The 17,272-nt window shown below is 39.2% G+C and overlaps 1 protein-coding gene and 1 pseudogene across 2 annotated transcripts in view; one reads left to right on the forward strand and one right to left on the reverse strand.

The window, feature by feature from the left end:
• LOC308419540 (actin, cytoplasmic 2-like) overlaps positions 1-17,272 on the reverse strand; it is a 1,056,985-nt pseudogene that overhangs the window by 658,689 nt on the left and 381,024 nt on the right. The window lies entirely within an intron of this gene.
• Positions 1-17,272, forward strand: part of COG5 (component of oligomeric golgi complex 5) — a 301,631-nt gene that overhangs the window by 199,929 nt on the left and 84,430 nt on the right. Inside the window, exon 12 of the mRNA XM_080915234.1 lies at positions 14,023-14,227. Coding sequence (XP_080771360.1) covers positions 14,023-14,227 — 205 coding nt within the window. The remainder of the gene's footprint in view (positions 1-14,022; positions 14,228-17,272) is intronic.

Consider the following 17,272-nt stretch of genomic DNA (forward strand, 5'->3'; position numbering starts at 1 on the left):
ATCTGTCAAAGCAACTGCTGCAACACGGTCATCTTTGACTTTTAAGTTAAACACTGAATAAAGTTTGCAAGATGTATTTCTAGACCCTGGACATTGTGCAGTGATCATAAGGAAAGGAAGCAGTCTGAACTCCAAGGTCATTCAGCTTTCTACCTAGCTGTTCCAGATAGCTGTACAAAACACACTAATCAAGTTGTTGCTCTTATATTAGTCAGGGTTCTTTAGAGTAACAAAATAATAGAATTACTCTCTTCATATTAAAGAAAGTTGATTTATTGGAATGACTTATGGGCTGCAGTCTAGCTTCTTCAACAACGGCTAGCTATGAACAGAAAGTCTAAGAATTTAGTAGTTGCTCAGTCCACAAGCTGTATGTCTTAGCTGGTCTTCAGTATATGCTGGAGTACTGAGGAAGCAGGCTCCTGTGCCAGTGAAGCAACAGATATGCTGGAATCAGGAGGGAAAGCAGGCAAAAAGCAAAAGCTTCCTTTTATGTCCTTATGTTGGCTTCTAGCAGAAGGGTGGCCCATACTAAAGGTCTGTTTTCTTCAACATCAAGATCAAAGGCATCTATCTTTCTTTCTGCCTCCAAGATACAGACTAGAAATAGATTCACCCACTTCAAACCACGAGAGAGAGAGACAGAGAAAGAGACAGACAGAGAAAGATAGAGACAGAGATTTTGCTCACCTTTGCCTGTCTTTCTTTACCCATTCCAGATCTCAGTGCTTGACATCTATTCTGCTTTACCTCATTTTGTTGAATAATTATCCTTCTGAAGGCAAGACAGTGCTTCTTTAAGAAGCTCAGATTCTGGATACTTTTTTCCACATTGGAGCCGGGTTTCCCCTATTTGGCCTTCAGCCGCTACATGGACATTCCTCCTCCCTGAGCTGTGCATTCACTCTTGCCCAGTCTAGTTTTGAGAAAGCTCTTATCAGCATCATTGGTGCTTTGCTTTTTGCCTCGGAATTCCGGTTTCTTCTAGAATGTAAACGTACATTTTCCAGTCTAACAACACAAAAATATGAGCCTTCCTCTTTTGTTACTGTTTATGTTCTTCTCTGTACTTCTCATGAGAATGGAATGTCTTCATTTCCATTCTGTCCATTTCTTAGCTATAAGCAACAGATCTATCTTCTACCATTCTATTCAAACTATCTCATTAGGGGTACCAGTGACCTACTTCTTAATTGTAAAATTCAGTGTATGTTTTTCAGTTCTTACCTCTTGGGACCATCTGTTTGTGAGTCAAAGAAGCTACTGAGAGGAAATATAATTATTTTAGGCAGCAATTCTCATTAATATTTCACATTTAGTGTAGTCTGTGTTTTCTGATATCATTATTACTTTAATAACTTCCTTGGGGAGAATTCCAAAGTAAGTTGTTGTCAAGCATCTTTCATTTTTATAGCGTGCACAGGTCCTGTAGTGTGTTGCAGAGCTTCTTCACATTGTAGGTAAGCCATGTTAAGGAATGTAGCCATCTGCAGAGCTGAAGATTACAAACAAATGTAACAGATTGTCTAAGTAATATTTTGGCAGAATGTAAGGGGAAATTTTCTTAGTTAGGAACATGTTCTTACTGATTATGCATGTTCATGCTTAGCAAAAATAGTCTACTAGAAAGTATAATTCTTGGGTTTGAAAAAACAGTAAATATACATTATGTTTATTCACAAAGTAAAATGCTAAACTTGTAACCATGAAGATAAAATTAATTAAAATAACAAGTCCTTTTAATTATCAGTGGGCCATGATTATTTCCAAAATATGGCTTCTAAGCCTTTCATCTATTCTTTTCTCTTGCAGTTTCCAGATAATAATATTGACTCAGCAACTTGTTGGGTTATGATCCATATTTTTAAGCTTCAGCAGAAACAAGCAAAGTGAATACAATTTCTTTTTCTCATTTGATACTTTTCCCAGAATTTTTCATCATAAAATATTTCATTACTCTCCATAGCCCATATTAATAATTGATCTGGTGTGTCTAGTTACCAGCAGCACCTGAATATTTGCCCCATAAAACAAGCAGTGCTCTTCATGAAGCTGGCATTCTCAGTGGCTAGTGAATTCCCTGGCCCACAACAGGGATTCAGTAATTAGTACCTGGCTGACAGAAATAAGAGGGAGGGGCTAAGGGAGGATGCTGTGTTCTTTCATAAAAACTTAGTATTTAAAAATGGTTAGAGGTTGCTGTAGAGGTGGTTCAGTGGTTAACAGTACTAGCTGCTGTTTGACTCCTAGTTTACATTATATCCAGGTTTAGTAGGGTATGCCTGTAATCCCAGTACTCAGGAAGCAAGAAGCAGGTAGGTTTCTGTGAGGGCAACTTGGTCTACATTGTGAGTTCCAGGACAGTCAGTAAGTAGCACAAAGTAAGACCCCGTCTCAAAAAAAAAAAAAAAAAAAGGAAGGAAGAAAAGAGAATTTTATGAACTAATAAGGTAGATAATCATGAGCACTTTTTAAATATTAGAGCATTTGGAAGCATCAGTATGATAAGGAGCTTTTGGCCAGCCTCAAACACACTACACCTTGTCTTGAACAATTTTGCAAACATTAGCAGTGAAGCTAAATGATGCATTTTACACAGCTTGGGTTATTGTTGGTTGTGGTGATGGTGGTATATGTGTGTGCAGTGTTAGTGGTCAAATGCAAACACATCCTCAAATCTTGGCTTTTTGTTTGTTGGTTTGCCTTTGAGACAGGTTTCCACTATAGAGCCCAGGCTGGCCTGAAACTCAGTATGACCTCGGAATCTCCTTGCATAAATTTCTAGACTGTTGGGATTATAGTATGTGCCACTGTGCTTGGCTTCTCTGCGTATATCTAATGAGTCGATCATGCACTGTTTTCCTGACATGATGGTATACAACCTGAGATTCTGGCATTCAGAAGGAAGATTGGAGTTAAAGACCTGCTTCAGTAACTTAGGGCATTCTAGACCTATCTCAAAACCACAACAATAACAAGTGACACTTAATCTCAAAATCATAACAATAGCAATGACAACAAAAGCACTGTCCTGAGCATCCTATATAAACATGGAGGAGGAAATTGGGAGCCTTTTCAAAATGAGGACTAATTATTGTGAGGACTTGAGAAAGGTTTATGTGACCTAGATGAAAGTAAATCAAGTCAGTGCTTAGATTGGACAGAATATCTTTATTTAATTGTGGTATTTCCCCTTTTTAAAATTTTTATCGGATATTCTTTGTGTTTACATTTTAAATATTCCCCTTCCCCCCCCTCCCTTGCTTCCATGGAGATACTCCCACTCCAAACCACCCACTCACACATCAGTGCCTTGGTGTTCCCCTACACTGGGAAAATGAGCCTTCACTAGACCAATGGCATCTCTTCCCATTGATGCCAGACAATGCTATCCTGTGTTACGTATGCACCTGGAGCCCTGGGTCTCTCCATGTGTACTCACTGGTTGGTGTTTTAGTCTCTGGGAGCTCTGGGGGCGTTGGTTGGTTGGTTGGTTGATACTGTTGTTCTTCCCATGCGATTGCATACCCTTCCAGCTCCTTGAGTCCTTTCTCTAGCTTCTTCATTGGGGTCCCCGTGTTCAGTCCAGTGATTAGCTGCAAGCATCCTCATCTGTATCAGCATGGCTCGCGCAGAGCCTCTGAGGAGGCATCCAAATCAGGCCTCTGCCAGTAAGCACTTCTTGGCATCAGCAATAGTGACTGGGTTTGGTGGTTGCATGTGGAGTGGTTGCCCATGTGAGGCCGTCTCTGAATGATCTTTTCTTCAGTCCCCACTCTTCTATTTGTTGTTGTATTTCCTCCTGTGAGTATCTTGTTCTCCCTTTTAAGAAGGACTGAAGCATCCACAGTTTGGTCTTCCTTTTTTTTTTTTTTTTTTTTTTTGAGCTTCCTAAGGTCTGTGAATTGTTTCTTGGGTATTCAGAGCTTTTGTGTTAGTATTTGCTTATCAGTGAGTACATATCGTATGTGTTCTTTTGTGATTGGATTACCTCACTCATGATTATATTTTCTAGTTCCATCCATTTGCCTAAGAATTTCATGAAGTCATTGTTTTTATTTTTTTAAGCATTTTTGCATAAAAGTATATAAATACATTTTTATAAGGTTGTAATTAAGTATTTGTGGGCACATATACATATGTATATATGTAACAATAAAATAGGAAAAGAGGTTATTAATTTGAGAAGATAGGAGAGAAACTGGGAGGAGCTGTAGGAAGGAAAGAGGGATGTGATACAGTTCTATTTTAATTAAAATATTTTTTTCCTTTTTTTTTTCTTGATCTTCACACAGTCTGTGAGTTGTTTCTGGGGTGTTCAGAGCTTTCTGGGGTTAGTATCCCATTATCAGTGACTGCATATTATGTCTGTTCTTTTGTGACTGGGTTATCTCACTCAGGATGATCTTCTCTAGATGCATCCATTTTCTTAAGAATTTTGTTCCTTAACTTTTTTAAATTTAAAAATGTATGCTAGTTTTACCTGTAGAAGAACTGCTTTGTGACCAAGATCAAGGAAGACTGCCCTGTGTTTTCAGTGCTCCCCCTTTTTCTTTCTAGTCTTTGCTGAGCCTGTTTAGTGATTTCTAATTTCTGGTGTAATACCTTTTCAAAAAAATATTGCTACTTGGTTTTATTCAAGTAAAACCACCTTTGTGTGCTCTTGTGTCTGCTGTTTGCTTCTCTTTCTTGGCAGGTTCCTTAGTCCTCCATATTCCATGTGCTTGTAGGTCATTTCCAATTTGTAAAGCATCCCTCTTGTCAGTGAACTGTAGGGTATTTACCATAAGACACCAGATAGTTCTCATTGAGATATTTCAGACAGTACTAATTAATATGATAGTTCTACAGTTTATTGATAATAAATTCAAAACTACAAAATTCATAGGCAGAATAATTACTTTCAGAACCCATGTCGAGAAACTATCTGGAATCATAGACAGCAGAAAGCATTTTGAAGATATGACTTTTAGATTTTTGAGATGGGATTCTCTTGAATTGTGGGTGAACACATTGTAATTATACAGTCTTAATAAAGTAAGGTGGAGGAAGAGAAGTCAGAGAAACAGATATAATGAAAGGATCAGAGGTTCCAAAGCTCTACTAGCTATGCAGCAGCATAAACCAAGGATGGGAGGCAGATGAAAAGGCCAAGAACCCATTGTTTCCCAGAATCTTCAGAGGGAAATGGCCTTATTTATATTTCAGTTTTGACTTAGCTTTTTCCCTTATTGCTCATGTAAACATGCAGGTTTGTAGTAATTTGGTATCGTACCTTTAGGGGATTACTATAGTTAGTAATAGAGGATGTGGATGTGTGACTTCAAAAGGCACTGTCCAAAAAATGATCAATGTAATATGACAATTTCAACTCCAGTTGATTGTATATATGATTTTTATTTTCCCATATTTCTGTCAACCCTTGGTGTTTTTAGCGTTGTTGGGTTTTGTGTTGCTTCGTTAGTTTCATGGTGATTTTCTTCAATCACATTTGTTTTAATTTTAATATACTTTAGTATTATTTAATCAATGTATATGAGTACACTGTAGCTGTCATTAGGCACATCAGAATAGGGCATCAGATCCCATTACAGATGGTTGTAAGCCACCATGTGGTTGCTGGGAATTGAACTCAGGACTTCTGGAAGAGCAGTCAGAGCTCTTAAAGGCTGAACCATCTCTCCATCCCCAATATATTTTATAGACATTATTTTTATAGCTTTTCCATGAGCACATTCATCATTTTTATTCTTTTATGGGGGTATATGTTAGCTTCATGAGGGATTATTAGGTTTATTAATTCATAAGATATATGTATATTCTGATGTATTTCTGTGGAGCCTAGCTGTGTCTGTGCAAACTGACATTGCTCTGGAATGGTCTGGCTTTATCAGTTCCTGGGATTTATTTGTATAACTCCCTCTTCCTCTCTGCCGCCAGTGAGCTTGTACTGGCTAATAGAGCTGGCTTGTTGGCAATTCAGTTTTCGTATGTTGCAGTCCAGCTTTCTCCCTTCCCTGGTACTTAGACATCCTCGACTTTCAACTGAGAAGTTGAATGGTTTTGGCTCCTAAACCCAAAATACGGAGGCAGATCTAAATTGACTCTCCAGTGGTTCTAGGAATTCCTACTTTTTGAGACCTATCTAGTTAGAAGATAGAAATTAAAGAAAAACTTTTAGAAACCAAGCAACACTAAAGTAACTCAGTGTATTAGGTACAACATCTAAGGGGAACTTGTATATTCCTTTTCACTGCGCCATTCAGGTCCTTTACTCCGTTGAGCCTCCGAAATGTGTTGAAAGTAGGAAGAGCTGTGAACTCTTGAGTATGTAGTTGTGATATTATTACTGTTGCTAAGTTAGATTATTGTGTGGGCTATGGTTGAACTCCAGTGAGCGCTTCTAATAATAATGTAGAAAATTGGGATTTCTCTTTCATAAAGGATTTATTTGTGTATTATTTTTGTGTGTGTGTGGGGGGGGGGGTAAGTTTGTGGCACTAAACGTATGCAGGAGCTCTGAAGGCCAGAAGAGAGCGTCTGGTCTCCTGGACCCAGAGTTACAAGCAGGTCTTTGCTGTCATGTGGTCCTGGCCCAAAAGCAGTTTCTCTTCAGCAGAAGCTACTGTTCTTCTTGAAAAGTCTTTATTTTTTTATTTGATTTTTTTTGTTTAAAAACTTGAAGTGCTGCATTTACTCCTCCCTCCACTCCAGTCCCTCCTGAGTGTCTCCCATCCCCTCTCAATTCTTGAGCTTTTCTTCATTAGTTATACATATGTGTTATATGTTACACACATACACTTACAGCCTACTGAGTTCCTTCAGTGTTGCTCATATGTTCATGTGTTTAGGATGACCACTAGGAATTGGATGGTGAGTTCATTTCTTGATAAACTGATTCTCAGCTGCCATTTGCTGTGTGTGGTCTTAATCTTAAGGCAGAACACTGTGAGGTCTTTTCTTTTGTGTCAGCATGTCATCTGGTGCTGTCATTATGAGGTCTTGTATAGAGAACTTATTATTGAACTTCCTTTGTTGTGTCTAGAAGACACTGTTTAGCAGCAGGCATCCTGATCCTCTGCCTCTAGTACTCCTGTTCCCTCTTCTACAGCTTTCCCTGGCCTTAGCAGGCATTGTATTGTAGATGTATCAACTGTGACTGTGCACCTTATGGGGTTTTTTTTTTTCAGTGTTTGACCAGTTGTGAATCTATGTAATCGTTTCCAACTGTTGCTAAAAGGATGAAGGGTGAAGGATAGACTTACCTGTGGGTATAACGGTCAGTATTCAGAATACAGTTAGAAATTATATTGGTTTAAGCAAAGTGGCGGTAGTATGTTTTCCTCTAGTGTTGTGGCTTTTCAAACCATAGATAGTTGGTGTGGAGAGCGGGTGTGGCGGCAGTCCAAAGATGGTGCTTGGGACTCTGGACAAGTCCTGTGACTAGCACCTGACTTCCTCCTGCACCCCCCAGATTAGCCACTCCCACCGTGCGAGCTGCTCAGGCACACCCATGATGGGAGATCAGGCCAGATGACGCGGACCTATGAACTGCAGCCTCGCAACATGGACTGAGGAGGTGGAATTGAGAGAGGATAAAGGAACTGCGCTTGGGGGCGGAGAGGGAGAAAAGAGAAACAGAAAGAGACAGAAAGGACACAGAAAGATTTTCACTGGCATGCTGTAAGGTTCCTGAATAAACCGCTTTGAGAAGAACGCTGTGTCTTCTCTCCTTTTCTGCTGGTCGGAGACGGTAGTGACAAGGTGGCTCATGAGTTCCTTCCAATTGAAAGGGGCCTTGAGTCCAATTACATAGCTGTTGGTTATTCCCAAAAGTTCCACAATCGTACCATTGGAGACATCTTGCTGGGCCTGTCACTTTGGATTTAGGCTTTAAGCCTGCGTGGGTGGACTGTTGATTGCATCTTATCCATGTAGCTCACAAAAATCACCTTTTGATGCTGTGAACGCTTCTTCTTAGGAAGAAAGGAGTGAAGTAACTGAAGCCAAGAAAAATAAGCATCTCAGATTTTATTTTGTGAATGCTAGCTTTGAATCTGTAGATTTGGGAATAGAATCTGAAATAACCTGGGAAGCCAGGAAGAGGAAAGAGACTTGGGAATGGCAAAATAAGAAGAGCAGCAAGTCCTCAACTGGAGAGCCATCTCTAGACCCAAGGGCAAGAGAAAAGCAACAAGACAGGACTGAAGTCAAAGGGAGCTGATTCACTTTCTTTAATCAAGATCATTTTCCATTTCATCTCTCTAGCCACTAAAAACAACATGGACATTTCTGTAAACATTGAGCCCCTTTAAAACTTAAAGTTGTTTTATTTAAAAATGATTTTGTGCCCCCAGGAAATGGGCAAAGAGATAGCATGTTGCCATGTCAGTCAGGGGCAGAGCAGATGGGAGTTCTTTGTCCATCCTAGCTTGATGCCTGGCTTGATGGCCAAAGCTCATTTTATGCCGAGAACGCATAAAAATCAAATCAAAATTTCTCAGTTGAGGAATACTAAATGGCTGAGAAGCATCTAAGGAAATGCTCGACATCCTTAGTCATCAGGGAAATGCAAATCAAAGCAATCCTGAGATTCCACCTCACACCAGTCAGAATGGCTAAGATCAAAAACTCATATGACAGCAGATGCTGGCGAGGATGTGGAGAAAGAGGAACACTTCTCCCCTGTTGGTGGGATTGTAAACTGGTACAACCACTCTGGAAATCAGTCTGGTGGTTCCTCAGAAAATTGGACATAGTACTACCTGAAGACCCAGTTATTCCACTTCTGGGCAAATACCCCAGAGATGCTCCAACATACAATAAGGGCACATGCACCACAATGTTCATAGCAGCCCTATTTATAATAGCCAGAAGCTGGAAAGAATCCAGGTGTCCTTCAGTGGATGAATGGATACAAAAATTGTGGTATATTTACACAAGGGAGTACTATGGATCTATCTAGAGAATATCATCCTGAGTGAGGAAACCCAGTCACAAAAGAACAGACATAATATGCAGTCACTAATAACTGGATACTAGCCCCAGAAAGCTCTGAACACCCCAGAAACAACTCACAGGCCATATGAAGCTCAAGAAAAACAAAGGCCAAAAAGTGAAAGCCTCAGTCCTTCTTAGAAAAAAATAAGTGTATAGCACCCTCTCAGAGTGTGGTACACCTGAACCTTAAATCATTAATAATCCAAGAGCTAAGAATATATAGCCTTGTGGCATTTTTTGGTATTCAAAGATCATTATGCTTAATCTATACACACCAAGAAAACTGTTTCCATGTTACGTTCTGTCCTACATGTACTTCATGCTTATGGTAACTAGTGGGATTTCAATGCATGCTATCAAACCTCTAAAAGAATTAAGTACTGACAAAATATATTCATATAGTGTTATGCCTAAAAATCTGTACATGTATCCCTCTTTTTTAAAAGTAAATTTGTAAGAGAGAAAGAAAAAAAAATCAGGACAGGAAAAAAAAAAATGAAATCCAGGCAGCAGCACAGCTTAGGAGGAGGAAGACAGAGACCTGTAGACTGCCTTGCTACCCACAGGCCTGCTCTCTGGTGCCTGATACAGGCAGGCTGTAGACACCCACTTGGTGGAGGATGTCACCCAGGGACTGTGCAGAACTAGACCAACCCTTCATGGCTGCTGTGCCCTGGAGAGCTGGCTCCTCCTCGCCTGAAGCGGCAATAGGGAGAGCAGGCCCTGTGCCTTGCCTAGGCTTCAGGTGAGCTGACCCTTCCCTACTCCTACCCCTTGCTACCTCTAGTAGTCATGAAGGCTGCTCATAGATTGATAAGCTCAGGAGACTATTCCTGTCCCTTACAGCTTCAGCCCTGCATCTCACCTGGGCAGCACAGCAGAGCTGACTCTGGTGGTGGGGGTGGGGGTGAGCCAGCTTTGAGGATGAGCACAGGAGAACTGGTCCTAATAATGTTGTTTGCCATGAGGCAGCATGGGTGCAGAGGTTGATCCTCTGCCTTCTCCTCACCACCTATGGTAGTGAGGGGTGCTGGCCCTAACCCCTCACTGGCTGTAACACTTCAGAGACCAAACCCCGCACCTCACTTTAGCAACAACAGAGCTGGCCCTGATGGTGAAGGCACAGGTGAGCTGGTCCAGTAGGCTGCAGCACTTGAGAGAGTGGCCCCTCGTGCCTTGACTGTGCAGCACAGTGGAACTGGCTCTGGAGACCTGGGTCTAGGTGTGGACGAACCCAGAGGGCATAAGAGCAGGACAGCTGACTGTGCCTAGTGCTAATGGCAGTACTAGGTGGCCAGCCTGAGCACTCCTGGAGAGGTCACCCAGATGGTTTGGATAAGGAAGAGCTGGCATGCTGGCCTGTTTAGTTACTACCCAGGACTATTACTATTACTCCGATTTGAAACTTTTAGTAGGGTTTCTGTTGTTTTAAAACACCATGGCCAAATCTAGATGGAAAGGAAAGGCTTTATTTCATCTTACACTTCCAGGCAGCAGTCCATTGCTAAGAGGAGTCAGGGCAGATCTCTGGAGGCAGAGACTAATGTAGAGGCCAGAAAGGAATGCTGCTTCCTGGCTTGGTTCATGGCTTGTTTAGCTGCTTTCTTATGTGCCCAAGGGTAGCACTGCCCACAGTGGGCTGGTCCTTCCCAAATCAATCCTCAACCAAGAAAATTCTGTACATACCGCCTACAGGTCAGTCATATGGAAGCATTTTTCTTAAGATTTGTTCTTTCCAGATGACCCTATATTGTGTCAAATTGACTTAAAAACTTTTATATTCATTACATACTGAGTTAAAATCAAAATAGATGAACACTTTAAAGAAAACTTAGCTTAAAGGTTTAAATACGCAGTACTTACTTTAAGTTTTAGATATACTTGATGTAAGCATGTGTACTGAGATGATCTAGGTCAAAGTTTATTTTGTGAAACCCACAAAGAGGGTTGTTCTATAACCCTAAAAAATGAAAATGAAACAAAAATGTAAGTTATTTAACTCAAAAATACTTAATCTCTAGTGGTTTGGTATTGTAGTAACAAGCTGTGGTTTGAGGAGAACAGTTATTTCTTTATCTTCATGGGATTTATAGTCAAATACAGGAAATGCAGTTTAAACAGATAGGATTAGAAGGTCCAGTAAGTTAAGATAGTACAAAGCATTGTTAGGGAGTGTAGCCATAAGAATATTACTAGACTGAGGAGGCAAAAGAGCTGTTTAAAGCTTGAAAGTTTACCTCTTAGATGGTCTGACCTGCTGCCATTTATGAGTTGTTCGGAGACAGGAGACTGCAGCCCAGCAAGCAGCATGTTGGCGAATAGTGTCTCCACAGTCTACGGGGAGACGGGGACAAAGGCCTGCATGCATGGTGCTTGTTCAGCTCGGGGCTACAGCACAGAATCTTTGACTTGGCTTACATACTTCCCCAGTAGTGCACTGTGTAAAACTTATCTTCTTTCAGCAGAAGGGCAAAGTCTCTCTCAAGGTTTCATTCTATAACCAGCTAGACCCTTGCTCTATTGATACACCCTGGAAGAAAGTGTGTTTGGGAAATGCAGGGGCCAGTGATGGAGTGATGGATTGCTTCATTAGCAGATGAGGGAAGCCAAAGAAGTTCTCTCTCAGTTGTTTCTACTGGAAGCAGCTTTAGTAGGATAAAACTGGTATATAAAATCTGTAAGTATGTAAAATGCATACAAACTGATAAGATTTGACCTGTATATAACCTCCCCAGACCATCACATCAATAAAAATTAAGCCAAACCTGTAGTACTGTGGAGGCCAAAGCATGAGGATTACTGCACATTTGTTGGCAGCTTTGGCTGCAGTCAGTGAGTTCCAGGCCAGTGAACTACAGAGTGAGACTCTCATCTTCAAAACCAGACAACAGTGAGGTGTCAGTGGACATCCCCACCTTCCCCTGGTTGCTACACTTTATGATTCCTTCCCTCCTCACTTACCCCTCAGCCAGCAAACACTGCTCTTCTCTTCATATCTCTGTTTCTATGTCTTAGAATTCTAGACAAATTAAGTGGTACAGAGGAGATTATGTGTCTTTATTTGTCTGTTCTCTTCCCAATACCTTCTTTTATTGAGGGTTATTCATGCTTTACTGTGCATTTGTTGCTACATATTATCCATGTTATTTTGTCTGTGTTGTGTGAGTTTTTCTCATCTTGTTCATGTTTATCTGTTGATGTTATTTGGTTTTTTTCAATTTTGGCTTCCTGAAATAGAAGTGATTTTAATGTTCATGTACAAGGCCTTATATAGGCATATATTGTTATTTCTTTTTTATATCTAGCTGGGAATACAATAGTAGATCATTGTCTTTCTCTGTCTCTATCTGTCTCTCTTTTTTATACACACACACACACACACACACACACACACGTTTTTCAGAGTTCCATTTCTATATCTTCAAGTTTTATATAGACTTTTATTTTGTTTCTTTTTAGTTTAAGACATTTTAAACAATTAATTCAGACCATATAGTTTTATTTTTTTTTTAATCTGACTTTATATACTCTGGCTATAAATGCTTTGCCAAATATGTAGGGATATGTTTTTTTCATGCTGTTCACTCTTGGTGGTACCTACTGAGGAAAAGACACTTTTGATATAGATTCTTTATGATTCCTTTCAGTGATGATGACATGGGTTTCATATCATGTTTTACCCATGGGAGGGCAAGTTTCTCCACATACTTGTCTAGAAAGTTAAATCCTTTGTAAATTAGTTTCTATATAAGGTGCAAGGCTATTTATTATATTGCAAGGGGTGTGCATATAAATATTACATTGTTACATTTCTTGACATGGACCCTCACCAACTTATCTTTGCATTTTGATTATCACAGTTTTAAAAATCTTGTGATCATACAGAGTTGTCTTCTATTTTCTCAAAAGTTAATTTTGTTATTCTAAGTCTTTTCCATAGGAATTTTTAGACACTTTCTTAATTAATACAAAAGGTCTGCATTGATTTTTGTATGAGATTGCATTCAATGTGTAGATTAACAACCTGGGCATAATTCCCTATTACAATTAGCCTACCAAGTTGGACATTATGTTTCTAAGTATTTAGGTCTCCTTAGGTCACTGCCATTCCCACACTGTCTTCATATTTTGTAAGATATATGGCTAGAATGTTCACTTATTGCTGCTTTTCCTAACGTGTTGTTTTAGAATTTCAACTTCTGAGTGGTTGTTGCCAGTGCGTAGACTGGATGGTTTGCTCACTGCCCTGTATGAGAAGCATAAACTCGGTTATCTCTGTTGTCTCTGAGTTGACCACACTGCTTCTCAAAAGGTGTCACAGGTTCCTGCTGACTCCACTGCTGGCTCTGTGGATTCCTCACTCCCGCTGTGGGCATCCACTTCAGATCCTTCCTCCCCTTAGAATTGGGATTAGGCATAAATGTTGGGGTTCTTTTTTCCCCCTAAATATTTTTCCTCTGTTGGAAGATAATGTGATTTTTCTTAGAAGTTTGTTAGTATGATGAATCACACTGACTGATTCTAAAATGTTAAACTAGTGATTAATTCCTGAGATAATTCTCCTCAGTCATGCCACATTCTTTTTAAATACTGCTGGGTTACATTTGGAAAAGTTTTATTTGTAATATTTGTACCTAGGAAATGCTATTCTTTTCATTTGTTTCTCTTTACTGTCTTTGTTTTTGCTATTAAAACAATTAAAACAAAATTAGATGGACACTGTTTAAGAAAGAAATGGTTGTAATATATCCAGTTTTACTATGTACCTATTTTTAACAATTATCAAGAAAAGAACATATTCAACTAAAACTGTGAATTTTATCTATTTTTAATGTAAATAATACCTCAGATTATATGGGTTTTAACCAAATGCAATGAAATACTGGCATTATTTTCAAAGGTGTCTTTGGAATATTTCTTTAGTTTGTTCTTTAGTATTAGTCTATTTATTACATATTCATGTGAAAAGCAAATTATTTCTCATTTCCATATGATTTATCTAATACATATTTTCTTTGGCAGCCTCTATGTTTTTGAAACAAGCATTTGAAGGTGAATACCCTAAACTGTTACGTCTCTATAATGACTTATGGAAGCGTCTTCAGCAGTACAGTCAAAACACCCAAGGAATGTTCAGTACAAGTGGAACACCTGACCTCTATGTTGACCTCCCACACATGGAAGACGATACACAAGACATGTTCATACTGAAAAGGCCGGATTATGAGTATGTTTTATTTAATTTGAATGAATGGATTACTGGCACTTTAGGAATTCTGCTTTCTACTTTTCTTATAAATTAGAAGTTGGGAATATACTAGCTTCTTTCATAAGACTTTGAAATGATTGGTGTATATTGCAAATCTTTTCCGGTAAAGATTAAATTGACCTGTAGCTGAGCATTATGCCTGCTACCAGAATGGGTTTGGAAGTCTAACAGCATGCTGGGTGGTTAGGAGCTGGGTGATAAGCAAATGGAATCTTTGTCTTTCAGTTGATCTGGTGTGTGTTTAAACTATGAAAGATATAAATCTTATGCTGGATTCATCTTTAGTTGATGTCTTAGAGAAAACTAAGCAATGGAGTCTGTCTTAGATAATGCTTTGGGTTGTCACAAAGCACATATTTTGTAGCCATCTTTACGAGCTACATTGGAAACCAAATACATTATGAATTCTGCCCTGCCTGCTCCCCACAAAGTCTGATTTTATATTTCTGCATGAGTGCAGAGTAGCTTCCTCAAATTCTACAACACTGTTAATGTCACTCAGACAAAGTATTGGTGAGTTCTTCTCCCTTTCTTAGTAAGAAAACACACTGGGTAGGTTCAGGGTAGTATTAGCTGCTTTTTTTCTCTTTCAGTGTTTTTCAAATATAGCTGGTTCCGTCTGCTAGCACTGACTGGTGAAGTACATAGCCAGGTTAGGCTGAAATGGTAGGTTGAGACCAGATTGTCTTCTCAGTAGCTGTTTTATCATAAAAGACAGACTAGTGAGACTAGCTACTAAAGTAAAGCTGCAGAAATATAATAATGCATTAACTTTTAAGGTGTCTCTATAAAATACCATATTCAGTATTAGTGTATTTCTTGCTTAGCTTTATTTTTCAGTCCATGTGCATACACTAGGAAAGACCTAGAAATAGCACAAAGCCAGTGGGAAGAACACGTTATATCCCCAAAATAAAATTCTGATTTTGTGATTTTTGCTTTTTGCTAGTCAAGACATTGTATAACCACTGATTTTTGTCATTTTGGCACCTGAGAGAAACAACATACTGTAGGAAAGACTTGGTTTTGGCTTACAAGGTTTTGTTCCAGTTTGTTTGTTTGTTTTTCCTGTTAAGGTAAAACATCATGGATGAAAGCACAGTGGAGGGAAACCATGCGCCTCATAGCAGCCAAGGAGCAGAGGACAGCATAGAGCTCCTAGAGGCTCGCACCCAATGGCCTACTCTTCCCCTTGGCACCACTGCCAGCTTTCCCCAGTCATACCATTCGTGTGATATTCAAGGATTTCATCCATTTGTTAAGTCACATCCCCAAAAGTTTAGGCAGTTTCCCAAAGCCTATTGCTAGCAGCTAAGCTCCCATGTAAAAGTTTGTGGGGAACATTCTAATAATAATGGTTTGGTACTGGAACAAAGATAAATTATAATTCACAGTGTAGAAAGAGTTGCATTGTCTATGCTAATATGATTTTAAAAAGGAACATAATGAATGTTTAATACAGAAGGAGTAGTCATTCACAAATGGTACTCAAACAGTAGTCACGCAAAAAGATGAAATTGAACCTTCTTTGTGCCAATGCTTACAAAAGTGAACCAAAAGTGGATCATGGATCTAAATGTACAATATGGGGACTAAACAGATGGCCTCCAATTGTGAGCATTTGTTGTTCACAAAGGGCCCAGGTTCAACTTGCAGCATCCACATGGTGGCTTATAACCATTCATTACTCCAGTTCCAGGGGATCTGATTACCTCTTCTGAAGTCTATGGGAATCTGCCATACATGTGGTGTATACATATATACACATATATGTATGTGTATGCATATATATGATACATGTTTACATACATGCACATATACATACACACTTCTACACAGGAAAAATCTTTAAAAAACTTAGGTGTATAGATATGGCAAAAGATTCTTAGATATAATATTGAAAGTCCAACCAGTGAAAGTGTGTGTGTGTGTTTGTGTGTGTGCATGCATGTTTGTGTGTATTGAAATGGGTGACTGTCAAAGGAGACAAGGATTTTGAGGGACAGTTTAGAAACAGGGTTACTCTCTCTTTAGACCAGGCTGGCCTTAATCTCAGAGATTCTCTGCCTCTTGAGTGCTGGGATTAAAAACATGTGCTACCAGGCTATTTTCCTTTTCTATTATTTTAGTTTATTTATTTATTTAGATTTTGTTTGGTTGGTTTTTCCAATACAGGGTATCTGTATGTAACAGCATTTGGTATCCTAGAACTGCCTTTGTAGACCAGGTTGGCCTTGAACCACCGACCTCTGCTTCCTGAGTGCTAGGATTAAAGGTGTATATCAATGTGCCTGACTTTTTTTTCTATTTTTCTTTAAAGGTTAATTTATTTTATGGGTATGAATGCCTGCACATATTTAAGTATTCCATATGGTCATTGAAATTCAAAGAAAATGTTGGCTCCCTTAAACTGGAGTGACTGGTTGTGAGCCACCGTGTGTGTGCTGGGAATTGATGTCAGGCCCTCTCTGCAAAACCAACTATCGCTCTTAACCATTGAGCCATCTCTCCAGCCCAGTAAGCTTTGTTGTTGTTGCTGGTTTGTTTCTTTTTAAAAATACAAAATATTTGATTGGTACTGCTGATTGATTATTGCAGGGCTCTTATGTATAAAAGTATTAAACTGAACAGTGGACTTTATGAAATTGAATAGTATAATGTGTAACTTTATGGGCTAATATCTAATATATACAAAGAACTCAAGAAGTCAGACTCTAGGGAATCAAATAATCCTATTAAAAATGGGGTATAGAGCTAAACAAAGAATTCTCAATTGAGGAACATCGAATGGCTGAAAAACATCTAAAGAAATGCTCAGCATTCCTAGTCATCAGGGAAATGCAAATCAAAACACCCCTGTGATTCCACTTCATACCAGTCAGAATGGCTAAGATCAAAAACTCAGGTGACAGCAGATGCAAGAATGTGGAGAAAGATGAACACTTCTCCACTGTTGGTGTGGTTGTAAGCTGGTACAAACATTCTGGAAATTAGCCTGGTGGT

The sequence above is a fragment of the Micromys minutus genome (assembly GCF_963924665.1).
Source record: "Micromys minutus genome assembly, chromosome: 1".
Taxonomy (NCBI): Eukaryota; Metazoa; Chordata; class Mammalia; order Rodentia; family Muridae; genus Micromys; species Micromys minutus.